Genomic DNA, 19,146 nt, shown 5'->3' with positions numbered 1-19,146 from the left:
ATTATATATATATATATATATATTTATGGTATTATTACAATGTATAGTAGTGTCTTGATTTGGAATAAAAGAAATAAATAATAACGTCACCTTGTATTAATAATGAGTTATCTGTAATAAAGTAGCTTTATTCAAATATTAGTTATTATATTATTATATTTAAATTTAAAATATAGAGGAAAACATCCTATTATAAGATGGGCGCCTAATATGAGATAGCGGTGTGTCTGCTAAACTAATAACCGCTATCTATTGGTTCCACCATGAATTTATTGCTCTTGGATTGAAAACTATTTAGTAGAAAATTCATTATTAGATCATACTTACAGTCATTGTAAGTCTTGATTATTATTTAATAAATAAATATTTGGAAATAAATTTTTTATAATGTAATTAGAGTAAGATCGTACTAATAGAAAAATACGGAATATATTGAATTATAGAAGTTAGATTTGATGATCGTAAAACCGTGGAAATTGTAATATGAAATACCCAGGATATTTCTAATATGAAATAACTCATTCTCCCATGTTATAGTGAAAATTGTTGCTAAAGTGTGAATATTATTGTACAATAACAAAAAGGATAACCAGAATGAATGTCAAGTGTCTATTTCTGCGATGCTTGATTTCAATTATTTGAAGACGAGTTCTGGATATAATGTATTGCATACTCATTTTTCGCGCACGTTAACTGTGTTTGTATTTAAGAAACATTAAATAATTTGTATTTAGTAAGTTTGTATTTAAGAGAGAGAGAGAGAAAGAGAGAGAAATAATAAAGTTTTTAGTTTGCAATACTGATATACTTTGCGTTTTATTGTCGATTTCTCATAATAGGAGCACAATTTTTTGACTTTGCGATTTGTTCACTTTCTACATTTCTTTAATTTTTAAAAGATTGAAATTTGAATTAAATTTTATATAACAATTATCTTAAAGCTTACTAAATTTCCTTCAAAATGACCTATTATTTTTTTCAAAATTACTATTATTTTTTTAAATTGTGCCCATAAACTTCTAGCATTTACCCAAAATCAACTCAGTATCTCATATAATAGAGATCTTTCTTTTATATTTAAAGAACACAAATCAAGAGAAAATTAAACTAGATACGTATGTACATCAAAATGATTTTTTGTTACAAAATTTGACTCTCTATTGACTTTAAGTATCAAAGTAAAATTATTTTGTTTGTTTTGATTTTTATTGATTTTAATTGTTTCTTGGAAGCAAAATGCTAATTATTAAATTATGTATATGCATTTTGTTTCATAATACACACTGATATATCATTTTATCTTTATATAATGTTTATTAAATATTAAAGAAGGATAAAACAATTGATATATCATATAAATCGTATACTTGAAACAAAATTCGCTCCTAATTGTAATGTTTCGCCATGTTTATCTAGTTCAAGATTATCAGAAACTTCCTATCAGGAAACAGTTGAAAAGGTCCAGAATATTAATCATGAAACTTTTATAGAATGAAAAGTAAAAGGTAAAAATTTTAATCATTGAAGTTAATGAAGAAATTTTTTACTTTTTACTTTTTATCCTAGGAAAAAAGTTTCATAATTAATATCCAGACTTTTACTTAAATCCGCAGAACAGATTCTTACATAACGCATAATGCATAGTGCATAAGGGAATCAACCAATCGAAATTCTTCTTTTCTATGGAATGGGAGGAAAGGAAAGATTCTGATTAGTTGATTTATTTATGCGTTATGCGTTATGCAAGAGTCTGTGCTGTGACCTGAAAGTCTCTAGACTTTCTAGTGAATCAGGTGATATAATAACGGAATTCTAACCTAACTTAACAAAATTTTGTATAGTTGAAATTGTGATGAAAGTGATTTGTATTTTTCCAAGTTTTTAGTCATAAAAAATGGCTACTGTAAAATTCGGAAAGCACTTGAAAGAGTTGAGGATTCTTCTTTGTCAAACGTCCAAATCTAGTCAAGGCGTTAGGTAAAAAAGTTGTACGACATAGACGGACGTTCTGTCAGCGATCTAATTTTCAGTCTGTTAATTTTTATGTGTAAACCTTGCAGAGATTTCATCGAGCAACAGTATGTACCATTAAAGAAAAATAATCCGAGATTTCCCGTTTTAATCAGGGAATGCTCGTCGATTGAGCCGAAGCTGTATGCGCGTTACGGTATGTAAGAATTTAAAGACACAATATCAGTGATTATGTTTCTTTAGGAAACAAGAATGCTTTCCATTTGATGATACACATCAGCACAAGCGTCTCTATCCTTCTTGACATTCAAAGAGTGACATAGAACAACACTTGGATCGACTTGTGTCAAATGCACCCATAATCGACAAGAACGGCTTTCTATCCTTGACATTCTGTGAATAACAAAATTAGAATGACATTTGTGTCGATTATGTCTCCTAAATAGAAAGCATCTAATATCAACTTGATTACAAATTGTTTACATTTGTTATTTTTTCCAATGTAAATATTGTTTATTTAGTCTAATTCCATTATTCATTCTATATACTGAAAATCCATAATTTACATTATGTATATTATAGATTTTCGATATTTGCAGTGAATAACGGAATGCAACTTTAATTCTCATAAATTATATAATCATAATCCCTGTAAATTACTAATTTTGCAGAATATGGCGTAGAACGTTGTGTCCCTCTATCAAATCTGAAATCCGAAGAGATACTTGGAAGGGTTCAAGAATTGGCATCTCAAAAATAGATATATTTTATTGTGTTAATCTTGTATGTATTATAATATGTATAGTGTTTTAATAAAATAGTTGTATCAAATGAAAGTAGGCATTGACAGGAATCTGTCAGATCTTGTCTGGTAACAAATTTTTTTATTGATATTTATGTATACTGCACGTTAATATATGTATATGAAAGAATGGATTGAACATAAAGATATAAATTAATTTATTAAAAATTTATTAATAAAAGAATTAATTAAAATTTTATTTAGTAAAGAAAAATTGCACAAAGAATTATCTTCTTACAACAAAATATTTACTTTTTCTTTGTATATAATTTTTATATATTAAGCAACTATTTTGTAAAATAAGTGCAATATTTTCTACACTTTAAGGACAAGGGAGAGTTAAAAAATCAAAAATATTATTTTTGCGATGTTTTTTTTTTAAATATTGCGGTGTTAAGTTTTTGATCGATTCAAAGAACTTTGTTAAGCATAAATTTTATTATCATTTTACGATATTAAACTTTGTATTTTATTTTAAATTTTGTTTGAAAAATAAGTCTCTGGGCCCAAATTGCCCGATTAGTTAATACTTTCTGATCGGTTAAGAGTTAACATTCAGTAAATATAATAGATACATAAATATATCTATAATTAGAACTTCATACTATTAAGAAATACATGGCACAAAAAAGATATATATAATTGGAACTTCATCCTATTAATAAACATATGGAAGGGAACGAAGAATTATCTTTTGTATGCGATATGTGCATCCATATGTTTTTGATTTCAGGCAGTGATAATTTCCATATGTTATATGAAAATATATATCTGCAGAACATAATATCTTTTCTTTTTTCAAATCAGATCTATGTACATCAGTCAGATTTTATTAATGCTAATTAATAATTAAAACCTGCCTGCAGGCTTTTTCTGGTTTTCGTCAACAATTATTTGCTTCATTTATAAGAATCTAATATGTTCTAATATTCTCTTTTCCAAACTATATTTTCTTTGTATATAGAAAGATTTAATTATATTTCTATAAATGGCGGTAGGCCGAAGTCTTCTGGCTTGAAGTCTTCCAAACTTTCTAAAACCAATGTTGCGTTTTTGGTGAGGTGTTTAGGAAGCTGAGGATCTGGCACCATTACCACTTGCATCTTAGCAGCGATACCAGCCTGTACTCCATTCGGTGAATCTTCAAAGACTAGGCACTATATACAGATAAATAAATATGATTTGAACTTTGATTTTAAAATGTATATAAAATGTATATAAAATATGTATTGAAAGTATACAACAAACCTTTAAAGGATCAGGATTATCAGGGAAACGTTTTGCGGCAATCAAGAATATATCTGGATGTGGTTTTCCTCGGATGACTTCTGGATCAGAACCACCATACACTTTATGGTTGAACAGATCGAATAAATGTTTCCATTTTTGAGTTTTTAAATCGCTACTCTCCTCGCTTGAACTTGTAGCTAGTGCGATAGGTATATTATTCTTTTTAAGATGCTGCAACAACTTTTCTGCACCTACATATAATTAAAATCAATCAGAATACAATGCTAAATCACTTTCATCTTGTGTGTGTGTATGTGTGTGTATGTGTGTATAATTATATATACATACAATTTACCTGGCATAAGATTACATTGAGGAAATACTTCTTTGTATATAGGCGCGAGCTTATCTTCAAATGATTGCACTGTAATCGGAAGCTGTAATATTTCTATTAAAGTCTGCAAAGCTTCGGCGGTTTTATTACCCATAATCTTCGCTTTGTGCTCCCAGCCATATGTTTTCCCATATTCCTGAGTGACATGGTTGTACGCCATTGTATATATGGATTCTGTATCTACACGTTATAAAGAAAATTAAATAAATTAATATAAATTATTTTTAAAAATGCATTTCTGCAAATATTTCAATGTCATGATCGCCAAAAGGAATTGATGTCATTACAAAAATATCATCATATTTAGTGCACAATAGCACAATTGATACGGTGAAATTTCAATTATTATAGAAATCGTTACAGAATATAAAATTGTGTAAAATATTATATATATATTTATAATAATCCAAAATGTTCTTACCTAGTAATAAACCATCCATGTCGAAAATGCAATGAGTGACATCACGAAAATTCATTCTAATCACTGATTCTCTTAGGTTATCTCCGGTATAATCCGCCGGAATTCTTATAAGGATCTTTTTTGTATTTCGAGAAATACGAGAATTATTATTCGACAAAAATAGCAGTTCGCTCGAAAACCCTCGTTACCAATGACGTGATATTTCAAACTAACGGTTCCGTTCCGTGATAAAAAAGCAGATGTTAATACTTATGCTTGTGCAATCAGATTTCAACATATCATGTAGATACGGTATTGAGCGATACGAGTCTCCCTCTCTCTCGATATCTAGCATTAATCCTACATATGATCTTCCAATTCTGATAGGGAACCCTCCGTCTAGTTATCGAGCAAAGAGGAGCAAAATTCAATAATTGACTTGATAAGTAATGTAAAATATTTATACCAGTATTTCATAATGCATAAATTATGTAAAACTTGGAAACAAAATTTTAGATATCGTCAGATAAAAAGTCACAATGAGAAATGTTTGTAGTATACATGAGTTGGGGAGATACAATGTACATTTTTTATTACAAAAATTTTTACGAAATGTGTTCATCAAGTGTATTTGATAATTAATGTGATTAAACAAGTGTATAATATATATACAATAATCTAGTATTATCAATAATAATGGTATAATATAAAACGTATATAATTATTTTGTCTATACAAAAGGCTGATACTATTTATGTACTTACTATTTATCCAGTTCCCATGTTTTTGTTCCAATTTTTTAGCTTTTAGATTTTTGTGAAGATTACATGCAAACTAATTATTTAAATTATGACATAATTATTTAAATAATTATTGACTTTTCTGTTTGCATGTCACAATAAGAATCTTATTCTTAGACCGTAAACAAATTTAGAAATTTAGAAATTTTATATTGATTTAATACGTTATTATCGCATGTTTTCCAATTTTAATCAATCGGTACAAAAACATAGTCGTCTTTATTCAAGCTTCATCTTAATTTTTACCTATGTTGAATTAAATCATTTTCCGTAACGTTAGGAATGCTGTAAAAGTTATACGGCAAGTTCGTTGGCAAAAAGTTTTGTAACCCTGGCACTGTATTGAAATATGTGTTTCGGTCTCTGAATACCGTTTCTTGGACAGTACTAGTGACGTCCGTTTGGAAAGTTTGAATAGCAGTTGTTGGAATAGCTTGGATGACTATTGGTTGTGATGCTGAAGCATGAGGAACTGCTTGTATTACCTGTAAAAATACAACATTAAAATGATCCTTTGCGTTAATCAAATGTAAATTATCTAAACAATAAGATTTGCGCTTTCTGATACATTTTTCAATTCAATATAGTCTATCTTGAATGCAGTGTGATTTATCTTATATTTTTTTCAATTATTATTAATGTAGACACATAAAATAGAATGTTATTAATAATTCAACACCTAAATGATAAAATTATGTGCTACTTAACTTTAAAGGCAGTTAAATATTCACTATTTGAAAGGTTTTAAAAAAAAATGTAAGAAAATTTGAATCCGGTAATTCTGTAAAGTGGAGAATATAGGATGCTGCTTATAATCTTTTTCTCATAAAAATTACAATTGTAATGAAATCAATTTGAAAACTTTGACCCACTCAGGATTGTGATGCAATGAAACAAACAATACTTAATAAATAAGAACTTATAAAAAAATGTATATCTACTTGTACTATCGTTGATTCTATTTGAGGTATCATAAAAAAATATATATCTACTTGTACTGTCGTTGATTCTGTTTGAGGTATCGGAAGTGGATCCTCTTCAGCAGATTGCTGTTGTATCGAAGTCTGCGTTTGTTCTGTTGACTGCTGTTGCAATTGTTGATTATTGGTTAGATGCTTAGTGTGAGAAGTATTAATTCCATGTCTACGTTTCATGTGTTTGTTATAATTTGGCCAATTCGTAAAATGATGCTGACACTCCAAACAACTGTATGGACGCTCTCCAGTGTGTTGTCGCCTGTGTGTCTGCGAATGTGAAATAATCGCATTAAGTAGAGCAAAGTGTAATTACATTTCATAATGATAACTTACAGTTAATATCCCTTTGAAACGGAAGCACTTTCCACAGAATTCACAGGTAAATGGCATCGCACCGGTATGAATTCTGTGATGTTCTCTCAAAGTTCCTTTCTCTCTAAAAGTTCGTCCACATACAGCACATTGATGCGGCTTGGCACCAGTATGTACTGTTTCATGTTTTTTCAATTGTAAGGGTGTTTTAAATCTGGAAGTTCATACTCTTATTCAAGATCTCGGATTCATTTCTAACTTTAATTCTACTGGTTTATCATCTCATCATCATGATGATGATAATGATGATATTTTTATGCTATTCTAAAGTGTATTAAATATAAAAAAGGCAGCTAAAATTTCATTCAATTGTATATAAAAAAAAATATTAGAATTTTTAAGAATACCAAACTTGCAAAAAACTTTTAACCTATTAAACTTAACTATAAACTTAAGAAAAAAAAGAATATGTATATTTTTACTTACGCTTTTGTACATTGAGAGCAATTGTATGGCTTATCTGGTGAATGAGTTAGGAAATGAGCTTCTAAATTTCCTTTCTGTATGAAGCTCTTACCACATTGATCGCACGTGAAGTTTCTGACACCAGAATGAATACGTTTGTGTGTTACAAGATTTGGTTTTGTCGAGAACCTAAAAAGTAAACTTTTTTATTAACATATAAAAATTCTCTAAAATGTATAATGTAAAAGAAATAGGTACCTTTTATCACATTGGTCGCATGGAAATCTATTCTTCATAGTTTCAGGCAAATGGCATCGATTATGAATACATAAAGCACTTTGCTGCCTAAAAGCTTTACCGCAAGTTTGGCACACATATGGCCGTTCCTCGCTGTGAATTGTCTTATGAGAGTCTAATACTTTTTTATGTACAAATGATTTTCCACAATCGTCACAGCTAAAAATAAACTAAATTATATTAATATACGAATATATACAAAGTTCTTATATAATCCTGATATAACAGCAAATAATTTTTACCTGAACTTCGCTTTATTCTTATGCCTTTTAACATGAGTAAGAAACCCATAATATTTATCATAAACCTTACAACATTGCACACACATATACTTGGCTTGCTGATTATGCACCATTTCATGATGCTCCTCTAATGCTTCTAGAGATGGTAATTTGTCATTACAATCTGTACATAACCAAGGATATCTCTCCAAACCTTCTGTTTTTTTTCTTCCATGCTTTGTTGGCTCTATGGTTCGTGTTTCTCTTATTTCTAAATTTGATTCTGTCTCTACTTTAAAAATACATATTATATTAGATTTACGATAGATCGATATAGTCATTAATTACTATATATACAAGTATATAGATATGTGTATATATACTTTTAAGAAATAAAACAAATAATAGAAAAAATACATTTTTTTATAAATTAATCTTACCAGGCATATAATTATCTACGACTTCATTTGCGACATCATTCTGTTCCTTGTCTACTTGAGAAGATATATCAAGCTCAGACCCTTCTTCAATCTTTTGTATCTGACCTTTTTTCTTTAATTTTTTTTTAGCTTGTTTGGGAGAGCTCTTCTTTATCTGTATCTTACACTTCTTCTGTTTTGCATTATCTTGCATCTCTTGAGTTTCAGAATTCGCGTTTTTATTACATCCCTCAATGAAGTAAGAATTATTCAAGATATTGACTGTTTCGTTGATATAATTGCCAGATAATTGACACTGGACAATCTCCTCCTTATTGTTGGCTTCGTTCTTTGGAAACTCTACGGTCTCCTCAACACAATCTATATTTGGTTCAGTCGGTTGTGGTTCGGACTTTGGATCTATTAGCAATTGTCTTAGAGATATTTGTGCTTGATTAGTCTTCTCAAAGAATTCATTGCACTGGTTCAATGAATCACAGCAGTCTATGCAAACCATGAGTGGCAAGCCATCAGTTATTACAATCTGTGCAATCATAATAATTATTACAAATAAAAATATATCAGAAGTACAGTTTACAAAATAAGGAAATTGAGTTTATTATTTCTTCTTTTCTCAAGTAAATTATTTCTTAAATAAAAACACTATAGTTTTATTATTTTCATGAAATAAACTTAAACATTATCTTTGCAAAATTTATTAAGTTTCTAATATAAAAGAATTATGCATAAAATTGAAGTTTGTTTGATCTAATATCTCTATTTTTTAAATTTCCGAAAGAGACAGTTTTTGTTCAAGAGTTAAATAAATAAATGAATTTTAAAGAATCTAGATTTTTTGGATATAGAAATATAACAAAATAAGAGGATATATTTGGTGCGTTCTGTTTCCTGCATGATACGCATGATGCATCATTTTATCTTTCTTTAATATTCGGTGAACAATAAGGATAAAATAATATATCATGCGCACTATGCGTGAAACGGAACTATTATAATATATTATTTAAGATTTTTATTCTTAATATTTAAAATTTTTTTCTTTCAAAGAAAAAACTATATAACAGTAGTTACATTCAATAAAATACATTTTGGTCTTAGATCAAGCAGACAGTTTTCACCAAGAAAACAGAGCTGCCGGTTGACCGTAGTAACTGCATGTACCTGTATCTGCAAGCATTTCGCGATCTTGGCCTCGATCGCAAGCTTTTGGCCTTCGGCGTCATAGATCCCGATGAAACTATCCTTGGTCTCGGCGCATAGCCGGCAAAGTTCCGGCTCCGTCATCGTCGTACAGTGCGTATGCAAAGTCGTCGCCGTCGTCGTCGTCGTTGTGCGCGAGATCGTCGTACGCCGTCGTCGACGTAGCGCGTGGACGCATCGCGTTTATCCCCTAAGATCGTATGCGTCGCGCGCGCATCATCGTATCGCGCCGCACGCGTAGTACGAGATCCCGGGGACCACACCGACCCGGGTTGTAGCGGACATGTTGTATCCACGCTCGTGCAACGAAGATACCGCGACCACGGGCGCGCTGGCGATGAGAGGCAAGGCGACTTGTTGCTCCTCTATGCGACACACCGCTGATCGATCAAACGGCCGGCCGGATTACTCAACAATTATCCACCTCGTTCCCGCAAGCAGGGAGTAAAACGCCGCGTGTGTCCGTATACTCCAATATACTCCGCAATGGTCCCACGAAAACATATACAATCGTCGGAGCGTTTGTTTGGAGTAAAAAAAACATTAGACTTACGAGCGCGCACGCGCATACGTCATCCGACTGGTCGATATAGTTGGCGACCATATTTACTGACGGTCGGTAATGTCGAGTGTGATAATAAAATTGATTTAAAAAATTAAACATGGCCGTTCGAAAAGTAGTAAAGATCATTTGCGAATTAAAATGGATCGAATGGATCAAGAATGATGTTTTAGTTGTCCTATGGAAAATCAGTTAAACAATAGATATCGATTACACGAAGATTAATGATTTATAATACAACGGAGATATATACATAACGAGCAATTTATTGAAACAGAAATTAAATCGGTTGGTAAACGTTTTTTTTTCCTTCATTCTTATAATTTTATTCCACAATGAAAAATAAAAACAATTTTTTTATTGTTTTTTTTATTAAATCTGTTGAAATGATTTGTTAAGCAAGTGTCACTGCAGACTCATAATAATACATATAGACTTTGTCCACTGTCATTTCTAACAGGGACTCGAACCAAACCGAAATAGGACAAAGCAAAGTTTCGTTCCCTTCTGAGCATCACTTTTGTTTCTAACGGAAAACGGGGCGGTACTTGTACTAAATAAAATAACAGTTCGATTATCGGTTTCGGTTTCGGTCCGATCCGATTCCCTGTTAGAAGCGACAGTGGACAAAGTCTTTTTAATGTTTCAAAACTTTAAATGCGTTTTTCTCGAAATCGTGTTTTCGAATTTGGTGATCAAATTCCAAAAAAACTATTAGTTCGATTTCTACTTTTACAGTTATACTCAGAGAACATATCAAACTAGACTAGAAACTGTGAACTAGAATTAATAGTTTACGTTAATTTTTTCTATTTTTCTGGAAGATCAAATAAGAGGAAAAAATGAATAAATTTCGAATCATTTTTTTATCTGTCGATATTTTGAAAATATGCATGTGATATTAATTATTCTGGTTCAAGCGAGAATTACAAGTCCACTTATTAAGAAAAAGCTCCACAATTTTGCTTCCAGACCAACAATACCACTTTTTCTTTTATTATCATTTTGACCGTGTTCGCGATGCAAATCTAACTTCAATGCTTATTACTATTTTATAAAAAATAAATATTAAAAAAAAATTTTTTTACGTGTATGCACTTTCTAGATCTGTATTATTTTTGAAGTATACTTAAATTTTTATTTATTAAAAAAATTCTCGAAAAATATCTTTAAAATCGGCTCTCAAATATAAAGACCCCCTTAAAAAATGTTTCTTTCAATAAATGTGAATTTTTATATGGAATTTATGCTTATTATATTACCTTTCTCTACAATAGATAATCCGTAACCATACATCCGTAACCACAGCAAAAAAAAACTGAAATTTAAATGATTACGGTCACTGTTGTCAATAAATCCATTTGAATTTCGGATTTTTCCGATTCGGAATTGAAAAAATCGAAATCATTATCCGATAAAAAAACTGGAACCGGAACCAAAACCAAAAATTGGATACAGCCTCTGACTGTGACTGTAACCGGACCGAAATTTTATTAGTCCTTAGTTTCTAATACCTTGTCTTATACGATGTTATATCATATACATTATTTAAGCGCACCAATCGAGAGACAAAGAAAAGCCAATGGTCAATGGTTATCTTATTTGATAACAAAAGATGTTGAAATTAGCGTCTATATATTTTTAATGTCGTTTTTTAAAACTCAAATTATCTTTTTTCTTAAAAAAAAACCGATCAAATATCTTATTTTTTAAATTATTTCTGATTTTAAGTTTATGCAGACAACTTCAATAAGCAACATTTTTATTATAATTCTAATTGAATTTTTGTAGAGTGAGAATTTGCAGAAATTAAACATTCACATAATGAAAAATTTTCTAAGGGTGAAGCTCACACAAGCCGATCACGCATATTAACATTTATTTAATGGTCTCGTAAAAATGTCCGGACAAACCGCTTAAAATTCAACGGGCGTGTTAGCGAAAGTCTACGTTTTCTCGCAAAGTCATCATGTCAAACGCAGTCAAACGGTCCTGTTGAACAAACATGCAAACATGATCGTGCCGTTAATCAATTCTACATATTTGCAAGTATTGCGGAATGTATGCTTTTTCCGAGAACTTTTGACGCAGCGTTATTTCAATTTTCATCACTTTCATGTACTTTACTCCCCTTTCACTCAGCATTGACAAACAAAGATTTTACTTTCCACTTTTCATGTAATCTGCAAAAATTAAACTTTAAAGATAATTTTGTTTTGAAATTTGGAAATTATTTATTCCAGTAGAAAATTCTCTTGAATTATTTTAGAGAAATTATATATTATCTTCAGACTCTCGACTCTCTGACTTCTTTAAAATTTGTTTTTTATTGGACTAAGATGTAATGGCTGCGGAAAAAATTATATCATCAATTAACATTTAGTGATTCTTTAATATAATTGGTTCTTATATACTTGGATTCTGCGAAGAATCTAAAGGCAAGAATCATATTAAAAAAACCACTAAGCACTAACTGCAGATTAGTTTTTTCTGCTGAACGCAGCCAATGTAATGAGAAATGACCATTAATTACACAGGTCTACAAAAAAATTTTTTTTTACTCAAAAATGATAGTATGTAATCCTGAAAGTTTTCGTCATGTTAAAACCAAATCCGTAGCAAAAATTGCTCCATCAAATCAAGTTTCCGAAATATTATAATCCAAAGTGCCAAAAAAGCACCTTTTTTTTGGACGTTTTTAGATTAAAATATCTCATAAACCTGATGTGATGGAGCAATTTTGGCTACGGATTAGAATTCGACATGAAAAAATCTACGAATCACCTATGATTTTAAATGGGTAAACACAGTAATATGAAAAAAAATTAGATATACAGCAAGTCCACCAGCCTTAAGACGTCTCCAGACGATATGGTCAATGTGTACGCCAACTTTGCACACATTCATTAAATATTAATTACGTTCAATATGAATAATTATTCACAGTTTAATTAACATGCATAAGCGAAAATCGAAAGCGGACATCCGAATAACTGTATGTGTTAGAAACTATCATAACGCGCAAAAAACTCGGAATTAGAACCATATCAAATTCAAATGATGCACTGCAATGATTCTGGGTTTTAAATCTCTTCGTGGTTGCAATAACTGTTCTATTCATTTTGTTTTTAGGAATACATTCTACAATCCAAATGTCATCACGCGTATATTGTCCGCTTTCATGTCCGCGCGATTGCTGCCGCATGGCAATAACGGAAGGAAAGTTTTTTTTTTTTTCTTTTTAAGACACAAGACTCTTCCAATATTCCGTATTTTTTGGAGAAAAGGTCCTTTCCGCATCGAGGATGGAAGAGTTTTTGAGCATCACTTGAAATATCATCGGAAACACGCCTCCACGCCCAAGCATGGTCCTCTTTACAGAAGAGGGGAAGAAAGGGAGGGAACGAGCGGTTCACGAAACGTACAGCGTCAAAGTCTTCGTGATGGGCGAGACCCGTCTCTCGAAAACGTTATTCACCGGGTGGTAAAAGTACTGACACGACGTGTCCTCCTTGTGTATATATAGGGGTGCCTGCCAAGAAGGTATTGCAGTTCTTTCCAGAACGTCTGCAAGACAACATCATAGTGGATATTCGTCATTTGACATTTCTTTGGAGACATTCAACCGCTCAATCATTACAATCGATTACAAGAAAAAAAGGTAAGTTTAACGAGGAAAGCACTCGATCGCAGGTGATCGTGATAAATTAATTTAACGTGTGAATAATGTTATGCAGTTAAGATTATATTTTGACGATTTATAGTAAGAAGTTAGATTACATCATTCTATGTAAAATATTAAATGTTAAATTTCAAATTATTACGAATTAATCAAATTATTACAAAGTAATTTTAATCAATGTAATTAATATTTAAAAAATTGCAATATTTATATCTAACATTCAGTAAAATTATTGAGAATGGATTCTGTATAATTGATATATAATTATATTTTAATATTATTATTTGCAAGAAAAATATAATATTTACTGGCACTAGTTAAAGTATTTGTCACACAAAAAAAGGTTGATTGAGCGTAAGGTACCACCCTGTATAATATTGGCATCACAAAACCGGTTTAAGAGTTGCTTCTTCATGAAAGTTCGGACATTTATGTAAATCCACAGATAACGAAGAAAGCACTAATGATGCACTAAGAAAGCACAATAGGCTAAAGAATTTCTCAAATTTCTTCAAGTTACAACAGATCATGGAAATTATATTCATGCACATTAATTTCATATTTCTTTAGTGACCGTGGCGTAAAAAGAAGAAAAATGATAACATTCATACTTCTTATTGCTTTGGTGACGTTGTCCTCTGCCCAATTTCAACCACAACCCAGCGGTAGAATTCTAGAATCACCGAATCCAGCACTTTGTGCGCAGAGTAAGTCAATATTTATGTCAATATTATTAAAAAGGGGAACAAAAATCAACGCAAGTTTTTTTTATAGCGGAAACATTTATATAACATAAATTTCATAACAACAAAATATAAACGTTTTGACCATTATTTGCAGTTTTTTTATTTAAAAGAAAGAAATTATAAAATTATCAGCTAGTTTATCAAAATAATAAACCATACCTAATTAAATTATATCGCTTACTTTTTGCACATTTATGTATCATTATTTTAATCAAGATCTAGCTAAGGAACATGAAAATAACTTCTAAAAACATTTAAAATTTTTTAATTATCCTTTATATAGCCTTTAAATTTCTATATTGCTTAGAAATGAGAAAGAGAGAGAGAAATGAAGAAAAAAATGTCGTGTAAAATTAGTTTTTAAAAATATTGTTTAAAAATTAAAAGTAATTAATTCGATGCTGTTATTATTCTCGGCTGATAGAGGAAATTGCCATTATTAATTTTATGCTACTAGATTGGTCGTAGAAATCATCATTTAGAGAACCTTTGTTGATCTTCTACTAAGATAAGTAATATGTTCCCGCGATGCTTAAAGATCCACGCTGGAGAGAGTCTTCCTTATTCCTGTTTCCCTCGACAATTGACTGTTTATCCAAGAAAATCTCGAACTAGAGAAAGTATTTTCAATATTTGTTATTAAAGAGAAGCCGTGACCCATAATCCTATGACGGAATTCTCCTCCTACTTTGATTTTTTACTTCCTACTCTACCTCAGTCCGCTTCGAGGTCATTGTTTAACTCTCGACTCTTCAGCCATCCCCGTCTACAACGCGTCTTCTTACATCGACATCTATCGTTAGTTAACACCATCGTTAATTATACGTGCCCATCCAGCCTTACACCTCGCGTCTTTCTGGGTTCACGCTCGTTATAGAAAGTGTGACGATGACACCGACAGCAGTGTAACCCGAACTCATTTGAATTGGAAATGTCCTCGTCCTCATCGTAAGTAGTACGGAATGTCGGTTGGTACTTTCATGTCCATCGTTTTTGATTGGGTCGAAGTAGTGATAATATATCATTGTTATGTTCAACGTTCATGCGTATCAGCGTTTATCTGCTTTGGAATGGAAAATCTTTTGAGGATCAGTTCCCAGGTTTTTGTAAGCTACATTGTAAACAAAGATAATTCATAAAAATAGATAATTCATCAAATTTTCCTCTTTTCCAAGAATATAATCTTGAAATCTTTTGGAACCGGTTCCCAGATTTTGATCAGGAATAAGAAATCTTTTGGGAACTTCCGGCTCCTAGATTCTGATAAGCTATATTATTAATTAAGATAATTCGTAATAAAAGATTTACCAATCGAGTTTTCTACTTTGAAGAATATATTAAATATATCTCAAAAAAAGATTAAATTTTATTTAAATTACTCCTGTTTTTTAAATTCTATTTTTATTAAAGATAATGAAATAATTTCAACTTACAAGTTAAAGACTCCTTTAATTAAAAGTTTAATTAAAATTGTATCTAATATTATAAATATAAACAATCTATGACTCCTATGGAGTCGCCTTGATTATATTATATATTATTTTCTTAGTTGTCTATTTTTATTAATTTTTCATCTTTATTAAAATAAGATGAATTTGTTTTCTCTTCCATATAAAAATCTTATAAAAAATCTAATAGTAAAAGAATTAAATCATAATATAAAACTGTCTGATAGAACATCATCGACGAGCTTTTAGACTTCTAAGATGAAAGAATGTGGTATGCACGGAATTCAGATAACCGATTATTCATTCATTAGGCGTAGCCTATCTACGCGTTTCAAGACACGCCTCATAAAAAAACTTTCTTTTTCTTTATTTAGAAAGTGACGATGTAATCAGCATACTACACGGGTGCCAATGTCTAGGTCGTGACTGTGGTCCCCGAGGTCACCGTCACGACTGACACTAATTTCGTAACTTTCACTCCGGGAATGAGCGGAAGATCTCCGACTCTTCCCGGTAAACTCTCGCGTTCAAAGATATTCATAAAGATTATGGCCTATTGTCTATTGCCTATCTAATTTGCTTCATCTTCTAATTACGGTTTTTCGCAGGAAACATCCATCGACGATTCAATGGAAAAGGCTATTACTTCTCATGGGCCGATCCGAGGACAACTGGACAGGAGGTAGATTGGCTGTCAGGTAGAAACTTCTGCCGACAACGTTGTATGGACCTGGTTTCGTTGGAAACCTCCGCCGAGAACGAGTTTATCAAGAGCCACATCGTTCAAAGTATGCATGATTCTGCAAATTGAGCTTATATTTGTGAAAGCAAAAACAAAGGATGACGAAATGAAACGTTTCTCTTATAGACAACATAAAGTACATCTGGACCTCCGGTCGTCTATGTGATTTCAAAGGCTGTGACCGGCCTGATCTACAGCCCCTTCACATCAACGGTTGGTTCTGGACCGCCGAGTTACAGAAGCTCGCGCCGACCAACGATCGTAGCCAAAACGACTGGTCTGAGAGTGGCGGGTAAGATTTATTATTCGCAATATAACGCATTCTTATAGCATATATCAACCTGTAATTTTGTATGTGAAAATAACGCCTATTAGAATGCTTATATCAAGATGAGTCAAGAGAGTACAAATGCTACTTTCATTATTGAGATCAAGGATGTCGAACAGTTGTGATTAGATCTTTTTCTATTCAGTGTAAATCCCAGTTATTATCTGTTCTGTAATCAATGATCTCTGTATGTACACGCATATCAATACTCAGGGTCTAATACTCAACTTCTTCAAATATATACGACACAAAATAACAAAAACTATAATGTGTATATCTTGCAAGAATTATTTTGAACAATGTATATGTTTTTAGCATCGGCAAACCGCAACCTGATAATCGTGAGGCTCTTCAGGGCGGCGCTCCTGAAAATTGTCTTGCAATCCTCAATCAATTCTACAACGATGGAGTCAATTGGCACGACGTGGCATGTCATCACAAGAAACCATGGGTCTGCGAGGATAACGAGTCTCTTCTGAAATATGTTCGCTTCACCAATCCTAATATTCGTATATAATGGAAAAAAAAACTGAACAATGACAGCTTTATCTTGGTTTGAGTAGGTTTAAGCATACCTATGAAGTTATAACATTCAAAAGCGCATCTATACGACACACCAGTGAAGCGACTGAATAGTATATAGAACATCTTATTTATTGTATTTAATACTTCCATACTCTCATTTGCCCAAAAAACATGAATTATTTAATGGAAATTTTATGAATGTTAATTTCAGGAAATATCACTATTTATATTCTTAGATATAATCATAGATACACATGGAAAATTATATTTAATAGAAAGACTGCAGTTCAAGATTTATAGATTAGTTCACTCTATATGAAAAATTATATATTCCTAAAATATTATACTAATTATATATTCAGATAGCAATAAATTTATGAATGAATAATTTGACGAGTTTATTTATTATTAAAAAACATCATTTTACTTTATATGTATCAATTTATGGCAAGTATTATCCTGTTAAATTACCCTGACTTTCTTCATGTAAAAATTCAAGATATACAAAACATGTTTATTAATACAATAAATATCACAGATGTTTAAATAATCAATAACTAAATTATAAAATATATATTTACTCCATCAGATATGTAACAAAACAAGGTATTCACAAAAGAGTTTAAAAAAGTTTTGGCAATTATTTTTGATTACTTTTTACCTTCCACCATTATGATATGATATCCAAACTTCGTTTTTACCGGTGGATCTGTATAAACCGGAGATCCCAGGCTAGAAATTGGTAATGCAAAGGCAGCGTCTTGGAAAGGTCCCACCATGGAACCTCGCGTCATCCAACCAAGATCACCCTTTAAAATAATAACCATGCATGATTTATAATACATTTCTTCTCCAATTATTCATATATCAAAAGAATATAAATATATTCTTTGTGTTACCCCAGATCTGGCTTTGTCCTCGCTGTATGTTGCTGCAACCTCATTGAATTTCTGACCAGCCTTCAACTTCTCTAACGCTTCTAATATCTTGGACTGTTTCTCGCACAAGATATGTCTAACCTGTGTCCAGGGAAATAATTGTATAAAATAAATGACACAACAGTCAATAGTAAAAGTCTATTTGTATACAACATTTGTAACTGGGGTAACCAATCATTGAAAGACCGATTACATGTGACACACACATCGCTATCAGATAAATTCCAAATATGTTAAATGCATCCTAACCTTCACCGAAGTTCCTCCTTTTTTCTCTGTCTTCCCGCCGTTGCTCTCCTCTGAGGATTTTCCCTTGCTGGACTTCGTGGCACCGGCGTTCTTCTTCGGCGGCATGATCGCGTGCTATCGACGAATCTTCGGGTTACGTCAGTCAATACAACGGAAAACAGCTGGAAACAACATGAATTTGAAGATTCAGTGACAGCTGTAGATAAATTTTACGAATGGATAAGTAGTGCCGATATAACCGACTATCGATGACGAAGCTTGAAATTCAAGCTGTCGTGATCATGTGATATAGAATTCAAGGTCTCGGGAGATAAAGGAGAATATAAACACATGTATAAATCGATTTTCAGTGCACTTCAGTCCAACTCTGGTCTAGGTTGTGATCCCCGTAGAGACTCAATCTATTCTGATCAACAA

General features: G+C 31.6%; 4 protein-coding genes across 7 annotated transcripts; 2 read left to right on the top strand and 2 right to left on the bottom strand.

Annotated features, from left to right (window-relative positions):
* The first annotated feature begins 1,774 nt into the window (after window positions 1-1,774).
* LOC108752814 (NADH dehydrogenase [ubiquinone] 1 alpha subcomplex subunit 2) lies at window positions 1,775-2,805 on the top strand. Its single transcript, XM_018493913.1, has 3 exons — window positions 1,775-1,977; window positions 2,061-2,167; window positions 2,643-2,805. Exons 1-3 carry the CDS (start codon window positions 1,895-1,897, stop codon window positions 2,729-2,731), a joined length of 279 nt encoding a protein of 92 aa, XP_018349415.1. The 5' UTR covers window positions 1,775-1,894; the 3' UTR covers window positions 2,732-2,805.
* A 447-nt stretch (window positions 2,806-3,252) lies between these two features.
* On the bottom strand, window positions 3,253-10,052 carry LOC108752957. The gene is made up of 12 exons (XM_018494220.1): window positions 9,471-10,052; window positions 8,310-8,832; window positions 7,891-8,158; window positions 7,610-7,807; window positions 7,373-7,540; window positions 6,908-7,100; window positions 6,590-6,841; window positions 5,844-6,082; window positions 4,819-4,922; window positions 4,359-4,577; window positions 4,022-4,254; window positions 3,253-3,930 (listed from the first exon to the last, which is right to left on the bottom strand). Exons 1-12 carry the CDS (start codon window positions 9,591-9,593, stop codon window positions 3,748-3,750), a joined length of 2,703 nt encoding a protein of 900 aa, XP_018349722.1. The 5' UTR covers window positions 9,594-10,052; the 3' UTR covers window positions 3,253-3,747.
* Window positions 10,053-11,821: 1,769 nt separating this feature from the next.
* On the top strand, window positions 11,822-17,841 carry LOC108752732. 4 transcript variants are annotated; one of them, XM_018493767.1, is made up of 6 exons: window positions 11,822-12,120; window positions 13,318-13,732; window positions 14,324-14,460; window positions 16,556-16,735; window positions 16,816-16,981; window positions 17,333-17,841. In XM_018493767.1, exons 3-6 carry the CDS (start codon window positions 14,349-14,351, stop codon window positions 17,532-17,534), a joined length of 660 nt encoding a protein of 219 aa, XP_018349269.1. In that variant the 5' UTR covers window positions 11,822-12,120; window positions 13,318-13,732; window positions 14,324-14,348; the 3' UTR covers window positions 17,535-17,841. The 4 variants fall into 4 exon arrangements, with proteins under 4 accessions (XP_018349269.1, XP_018349271.1, XP_018349268.1 ...); XM_018493769.1 differs by having other exon boundaries at window positions 11,822-12,132; window positions 13,359-13,732; XM_018493766.1 differs by having other exon boundaries at window positions 11,822-12,132.
* Window positions 17,842-18,178: 337 nt separating this feature from the next.
* LOC108752737 (peptidyl-prolyl cis-trans isomerase NIMA-interacting 4) lies at window positions 18,179-19,125 on the bottom strand. The gene is made up of 4 exons (XM_018493776.1): window positions 18,969-19,125; window positions 18,730-18,890; window positions 18,442-18,561; window positions 18,179-18,351 (listed from the first exon to the last, which is right to left on the bottom strand). The coding sequence occupies exons 2-4, from the start codon at window positions 18,832-18,834 to the stop codon at window positions 18,193-18,195; spliced, it is 384 nt and encodes a 127-aa protein (XP_018349278.1). The 5' UTR covers window positions 18,835-18,890; window positions 18,969-19,125; the 3' UTR covers window positions 18,179-18,192.
* Between the last annotated feature and the right edge of the window lie 21 nt (window positions 19,126-19,146).

This window comes from Trachymyrmex septentrionalis, unplaced genomic scaffold (assembly GCF_001594115.1).
Source record: "Trachymyrmex septentrionalis isolate Tsep2-gDNA-1 unplaced genomic scaffold, Tsep1.0 scaffold62, whole genome shotgun sequence".
Lineage (NCBI taxonomy): Eukaryota > Metazoa > Arthropoda > Insecta > Hymenoptera > Formicidae > Trachymyrmex > Trachymyrmex septentrionalis.
The sequence above is the reverse complement of the archived record's forward strand: the minus strand, read 5'-3'. Positions and strand labels throughout refer to the sequence as shown.

Bases quoted from the DNA above. Each gene is read 5' to 3' on its own strand.
- LOC108752737 (XM_018493776.1), bottom strand. From the start codon at position 18,834: ATGCCGCCGAAGAAGAACGCCGGTGCCACGAAGTCCAGCAAGGGAAAA. The intron at 18,562-18,729 runs GTTAGGATGCAT...CCCTGGACACAG, and splicing joins AAGGAGGAACTTCGGTGAAG to GTTAGACATATCTTGTGCGA. The intron at 18,352-18,441 runs GTAACACAAAGA...ATTATTTTAAAG, and splicing joins AGGACAAAGCCAGATCTGGG to GGTGATCTTGGTTGGATGAC.
- LOC108752957 (XM_018494220.1), bottom strand. From the start codon at position 9,593: ATGACGGAGCCGGAACTTTGCCGGCTATGCGCCGAGACCAAGGATAGT. The intron at 8,833-9,470 runs GTACATGCAGTT...ATGATTGCACAG, and splicing joins CGAAATGCTTGCAGATACAG to ATTGTAATAACTGATGGCTT. The intron at 7,541-7,609 runs GTACCTATTTCT...TTTACTTTTTAG, and splicing joins TGCGACCAATGTGATAAAAG to GTTCTCGACAAAACCAAATC.
- LOC108752814 (XM_018493913.1), top strand. From the start codon at position 1,895: ATGGCTACTGTAAAATTCGGAAAGCACTTGAAAGAGTTGAGGATTCTT. The intron at 1,978-2,060 runs GTAAAAAAGTTG...TAAACCTTGCAG, and splicing joins AAATCTAGTCAAGGCGTTAG to AGATTTCATCGAGCAACAGT. The intron at 2,168-2,642 runs GTATGTAAGAAT...CTAATTTTGCAG, and splicing joins GAAGCTGTATGCGCGTTACG to AATATGGCGTAGAACGTTGT.
- LOC108752732 (XM_018493767.1), top strand. From the start codon at position 14,349: ATGATAACATTCATACTTCTTATTGCTTTGGTGACGTTGTCCTCTGCC. The intron at 16,736-16,815 runs GTATGCATGATT...TTTCTCTTATAG, and splicing joins CAAGAGCCACATCGTTCAAA to ACAACATAAAGTACATCTGG. The intron at 16,982-17,332 runs GTAAGATTTATT...ATATGTTTTTAG, and splicing joins GACTGGTCTGAGAGTGGCGG to CATCGGCAAACCGCAACCTG.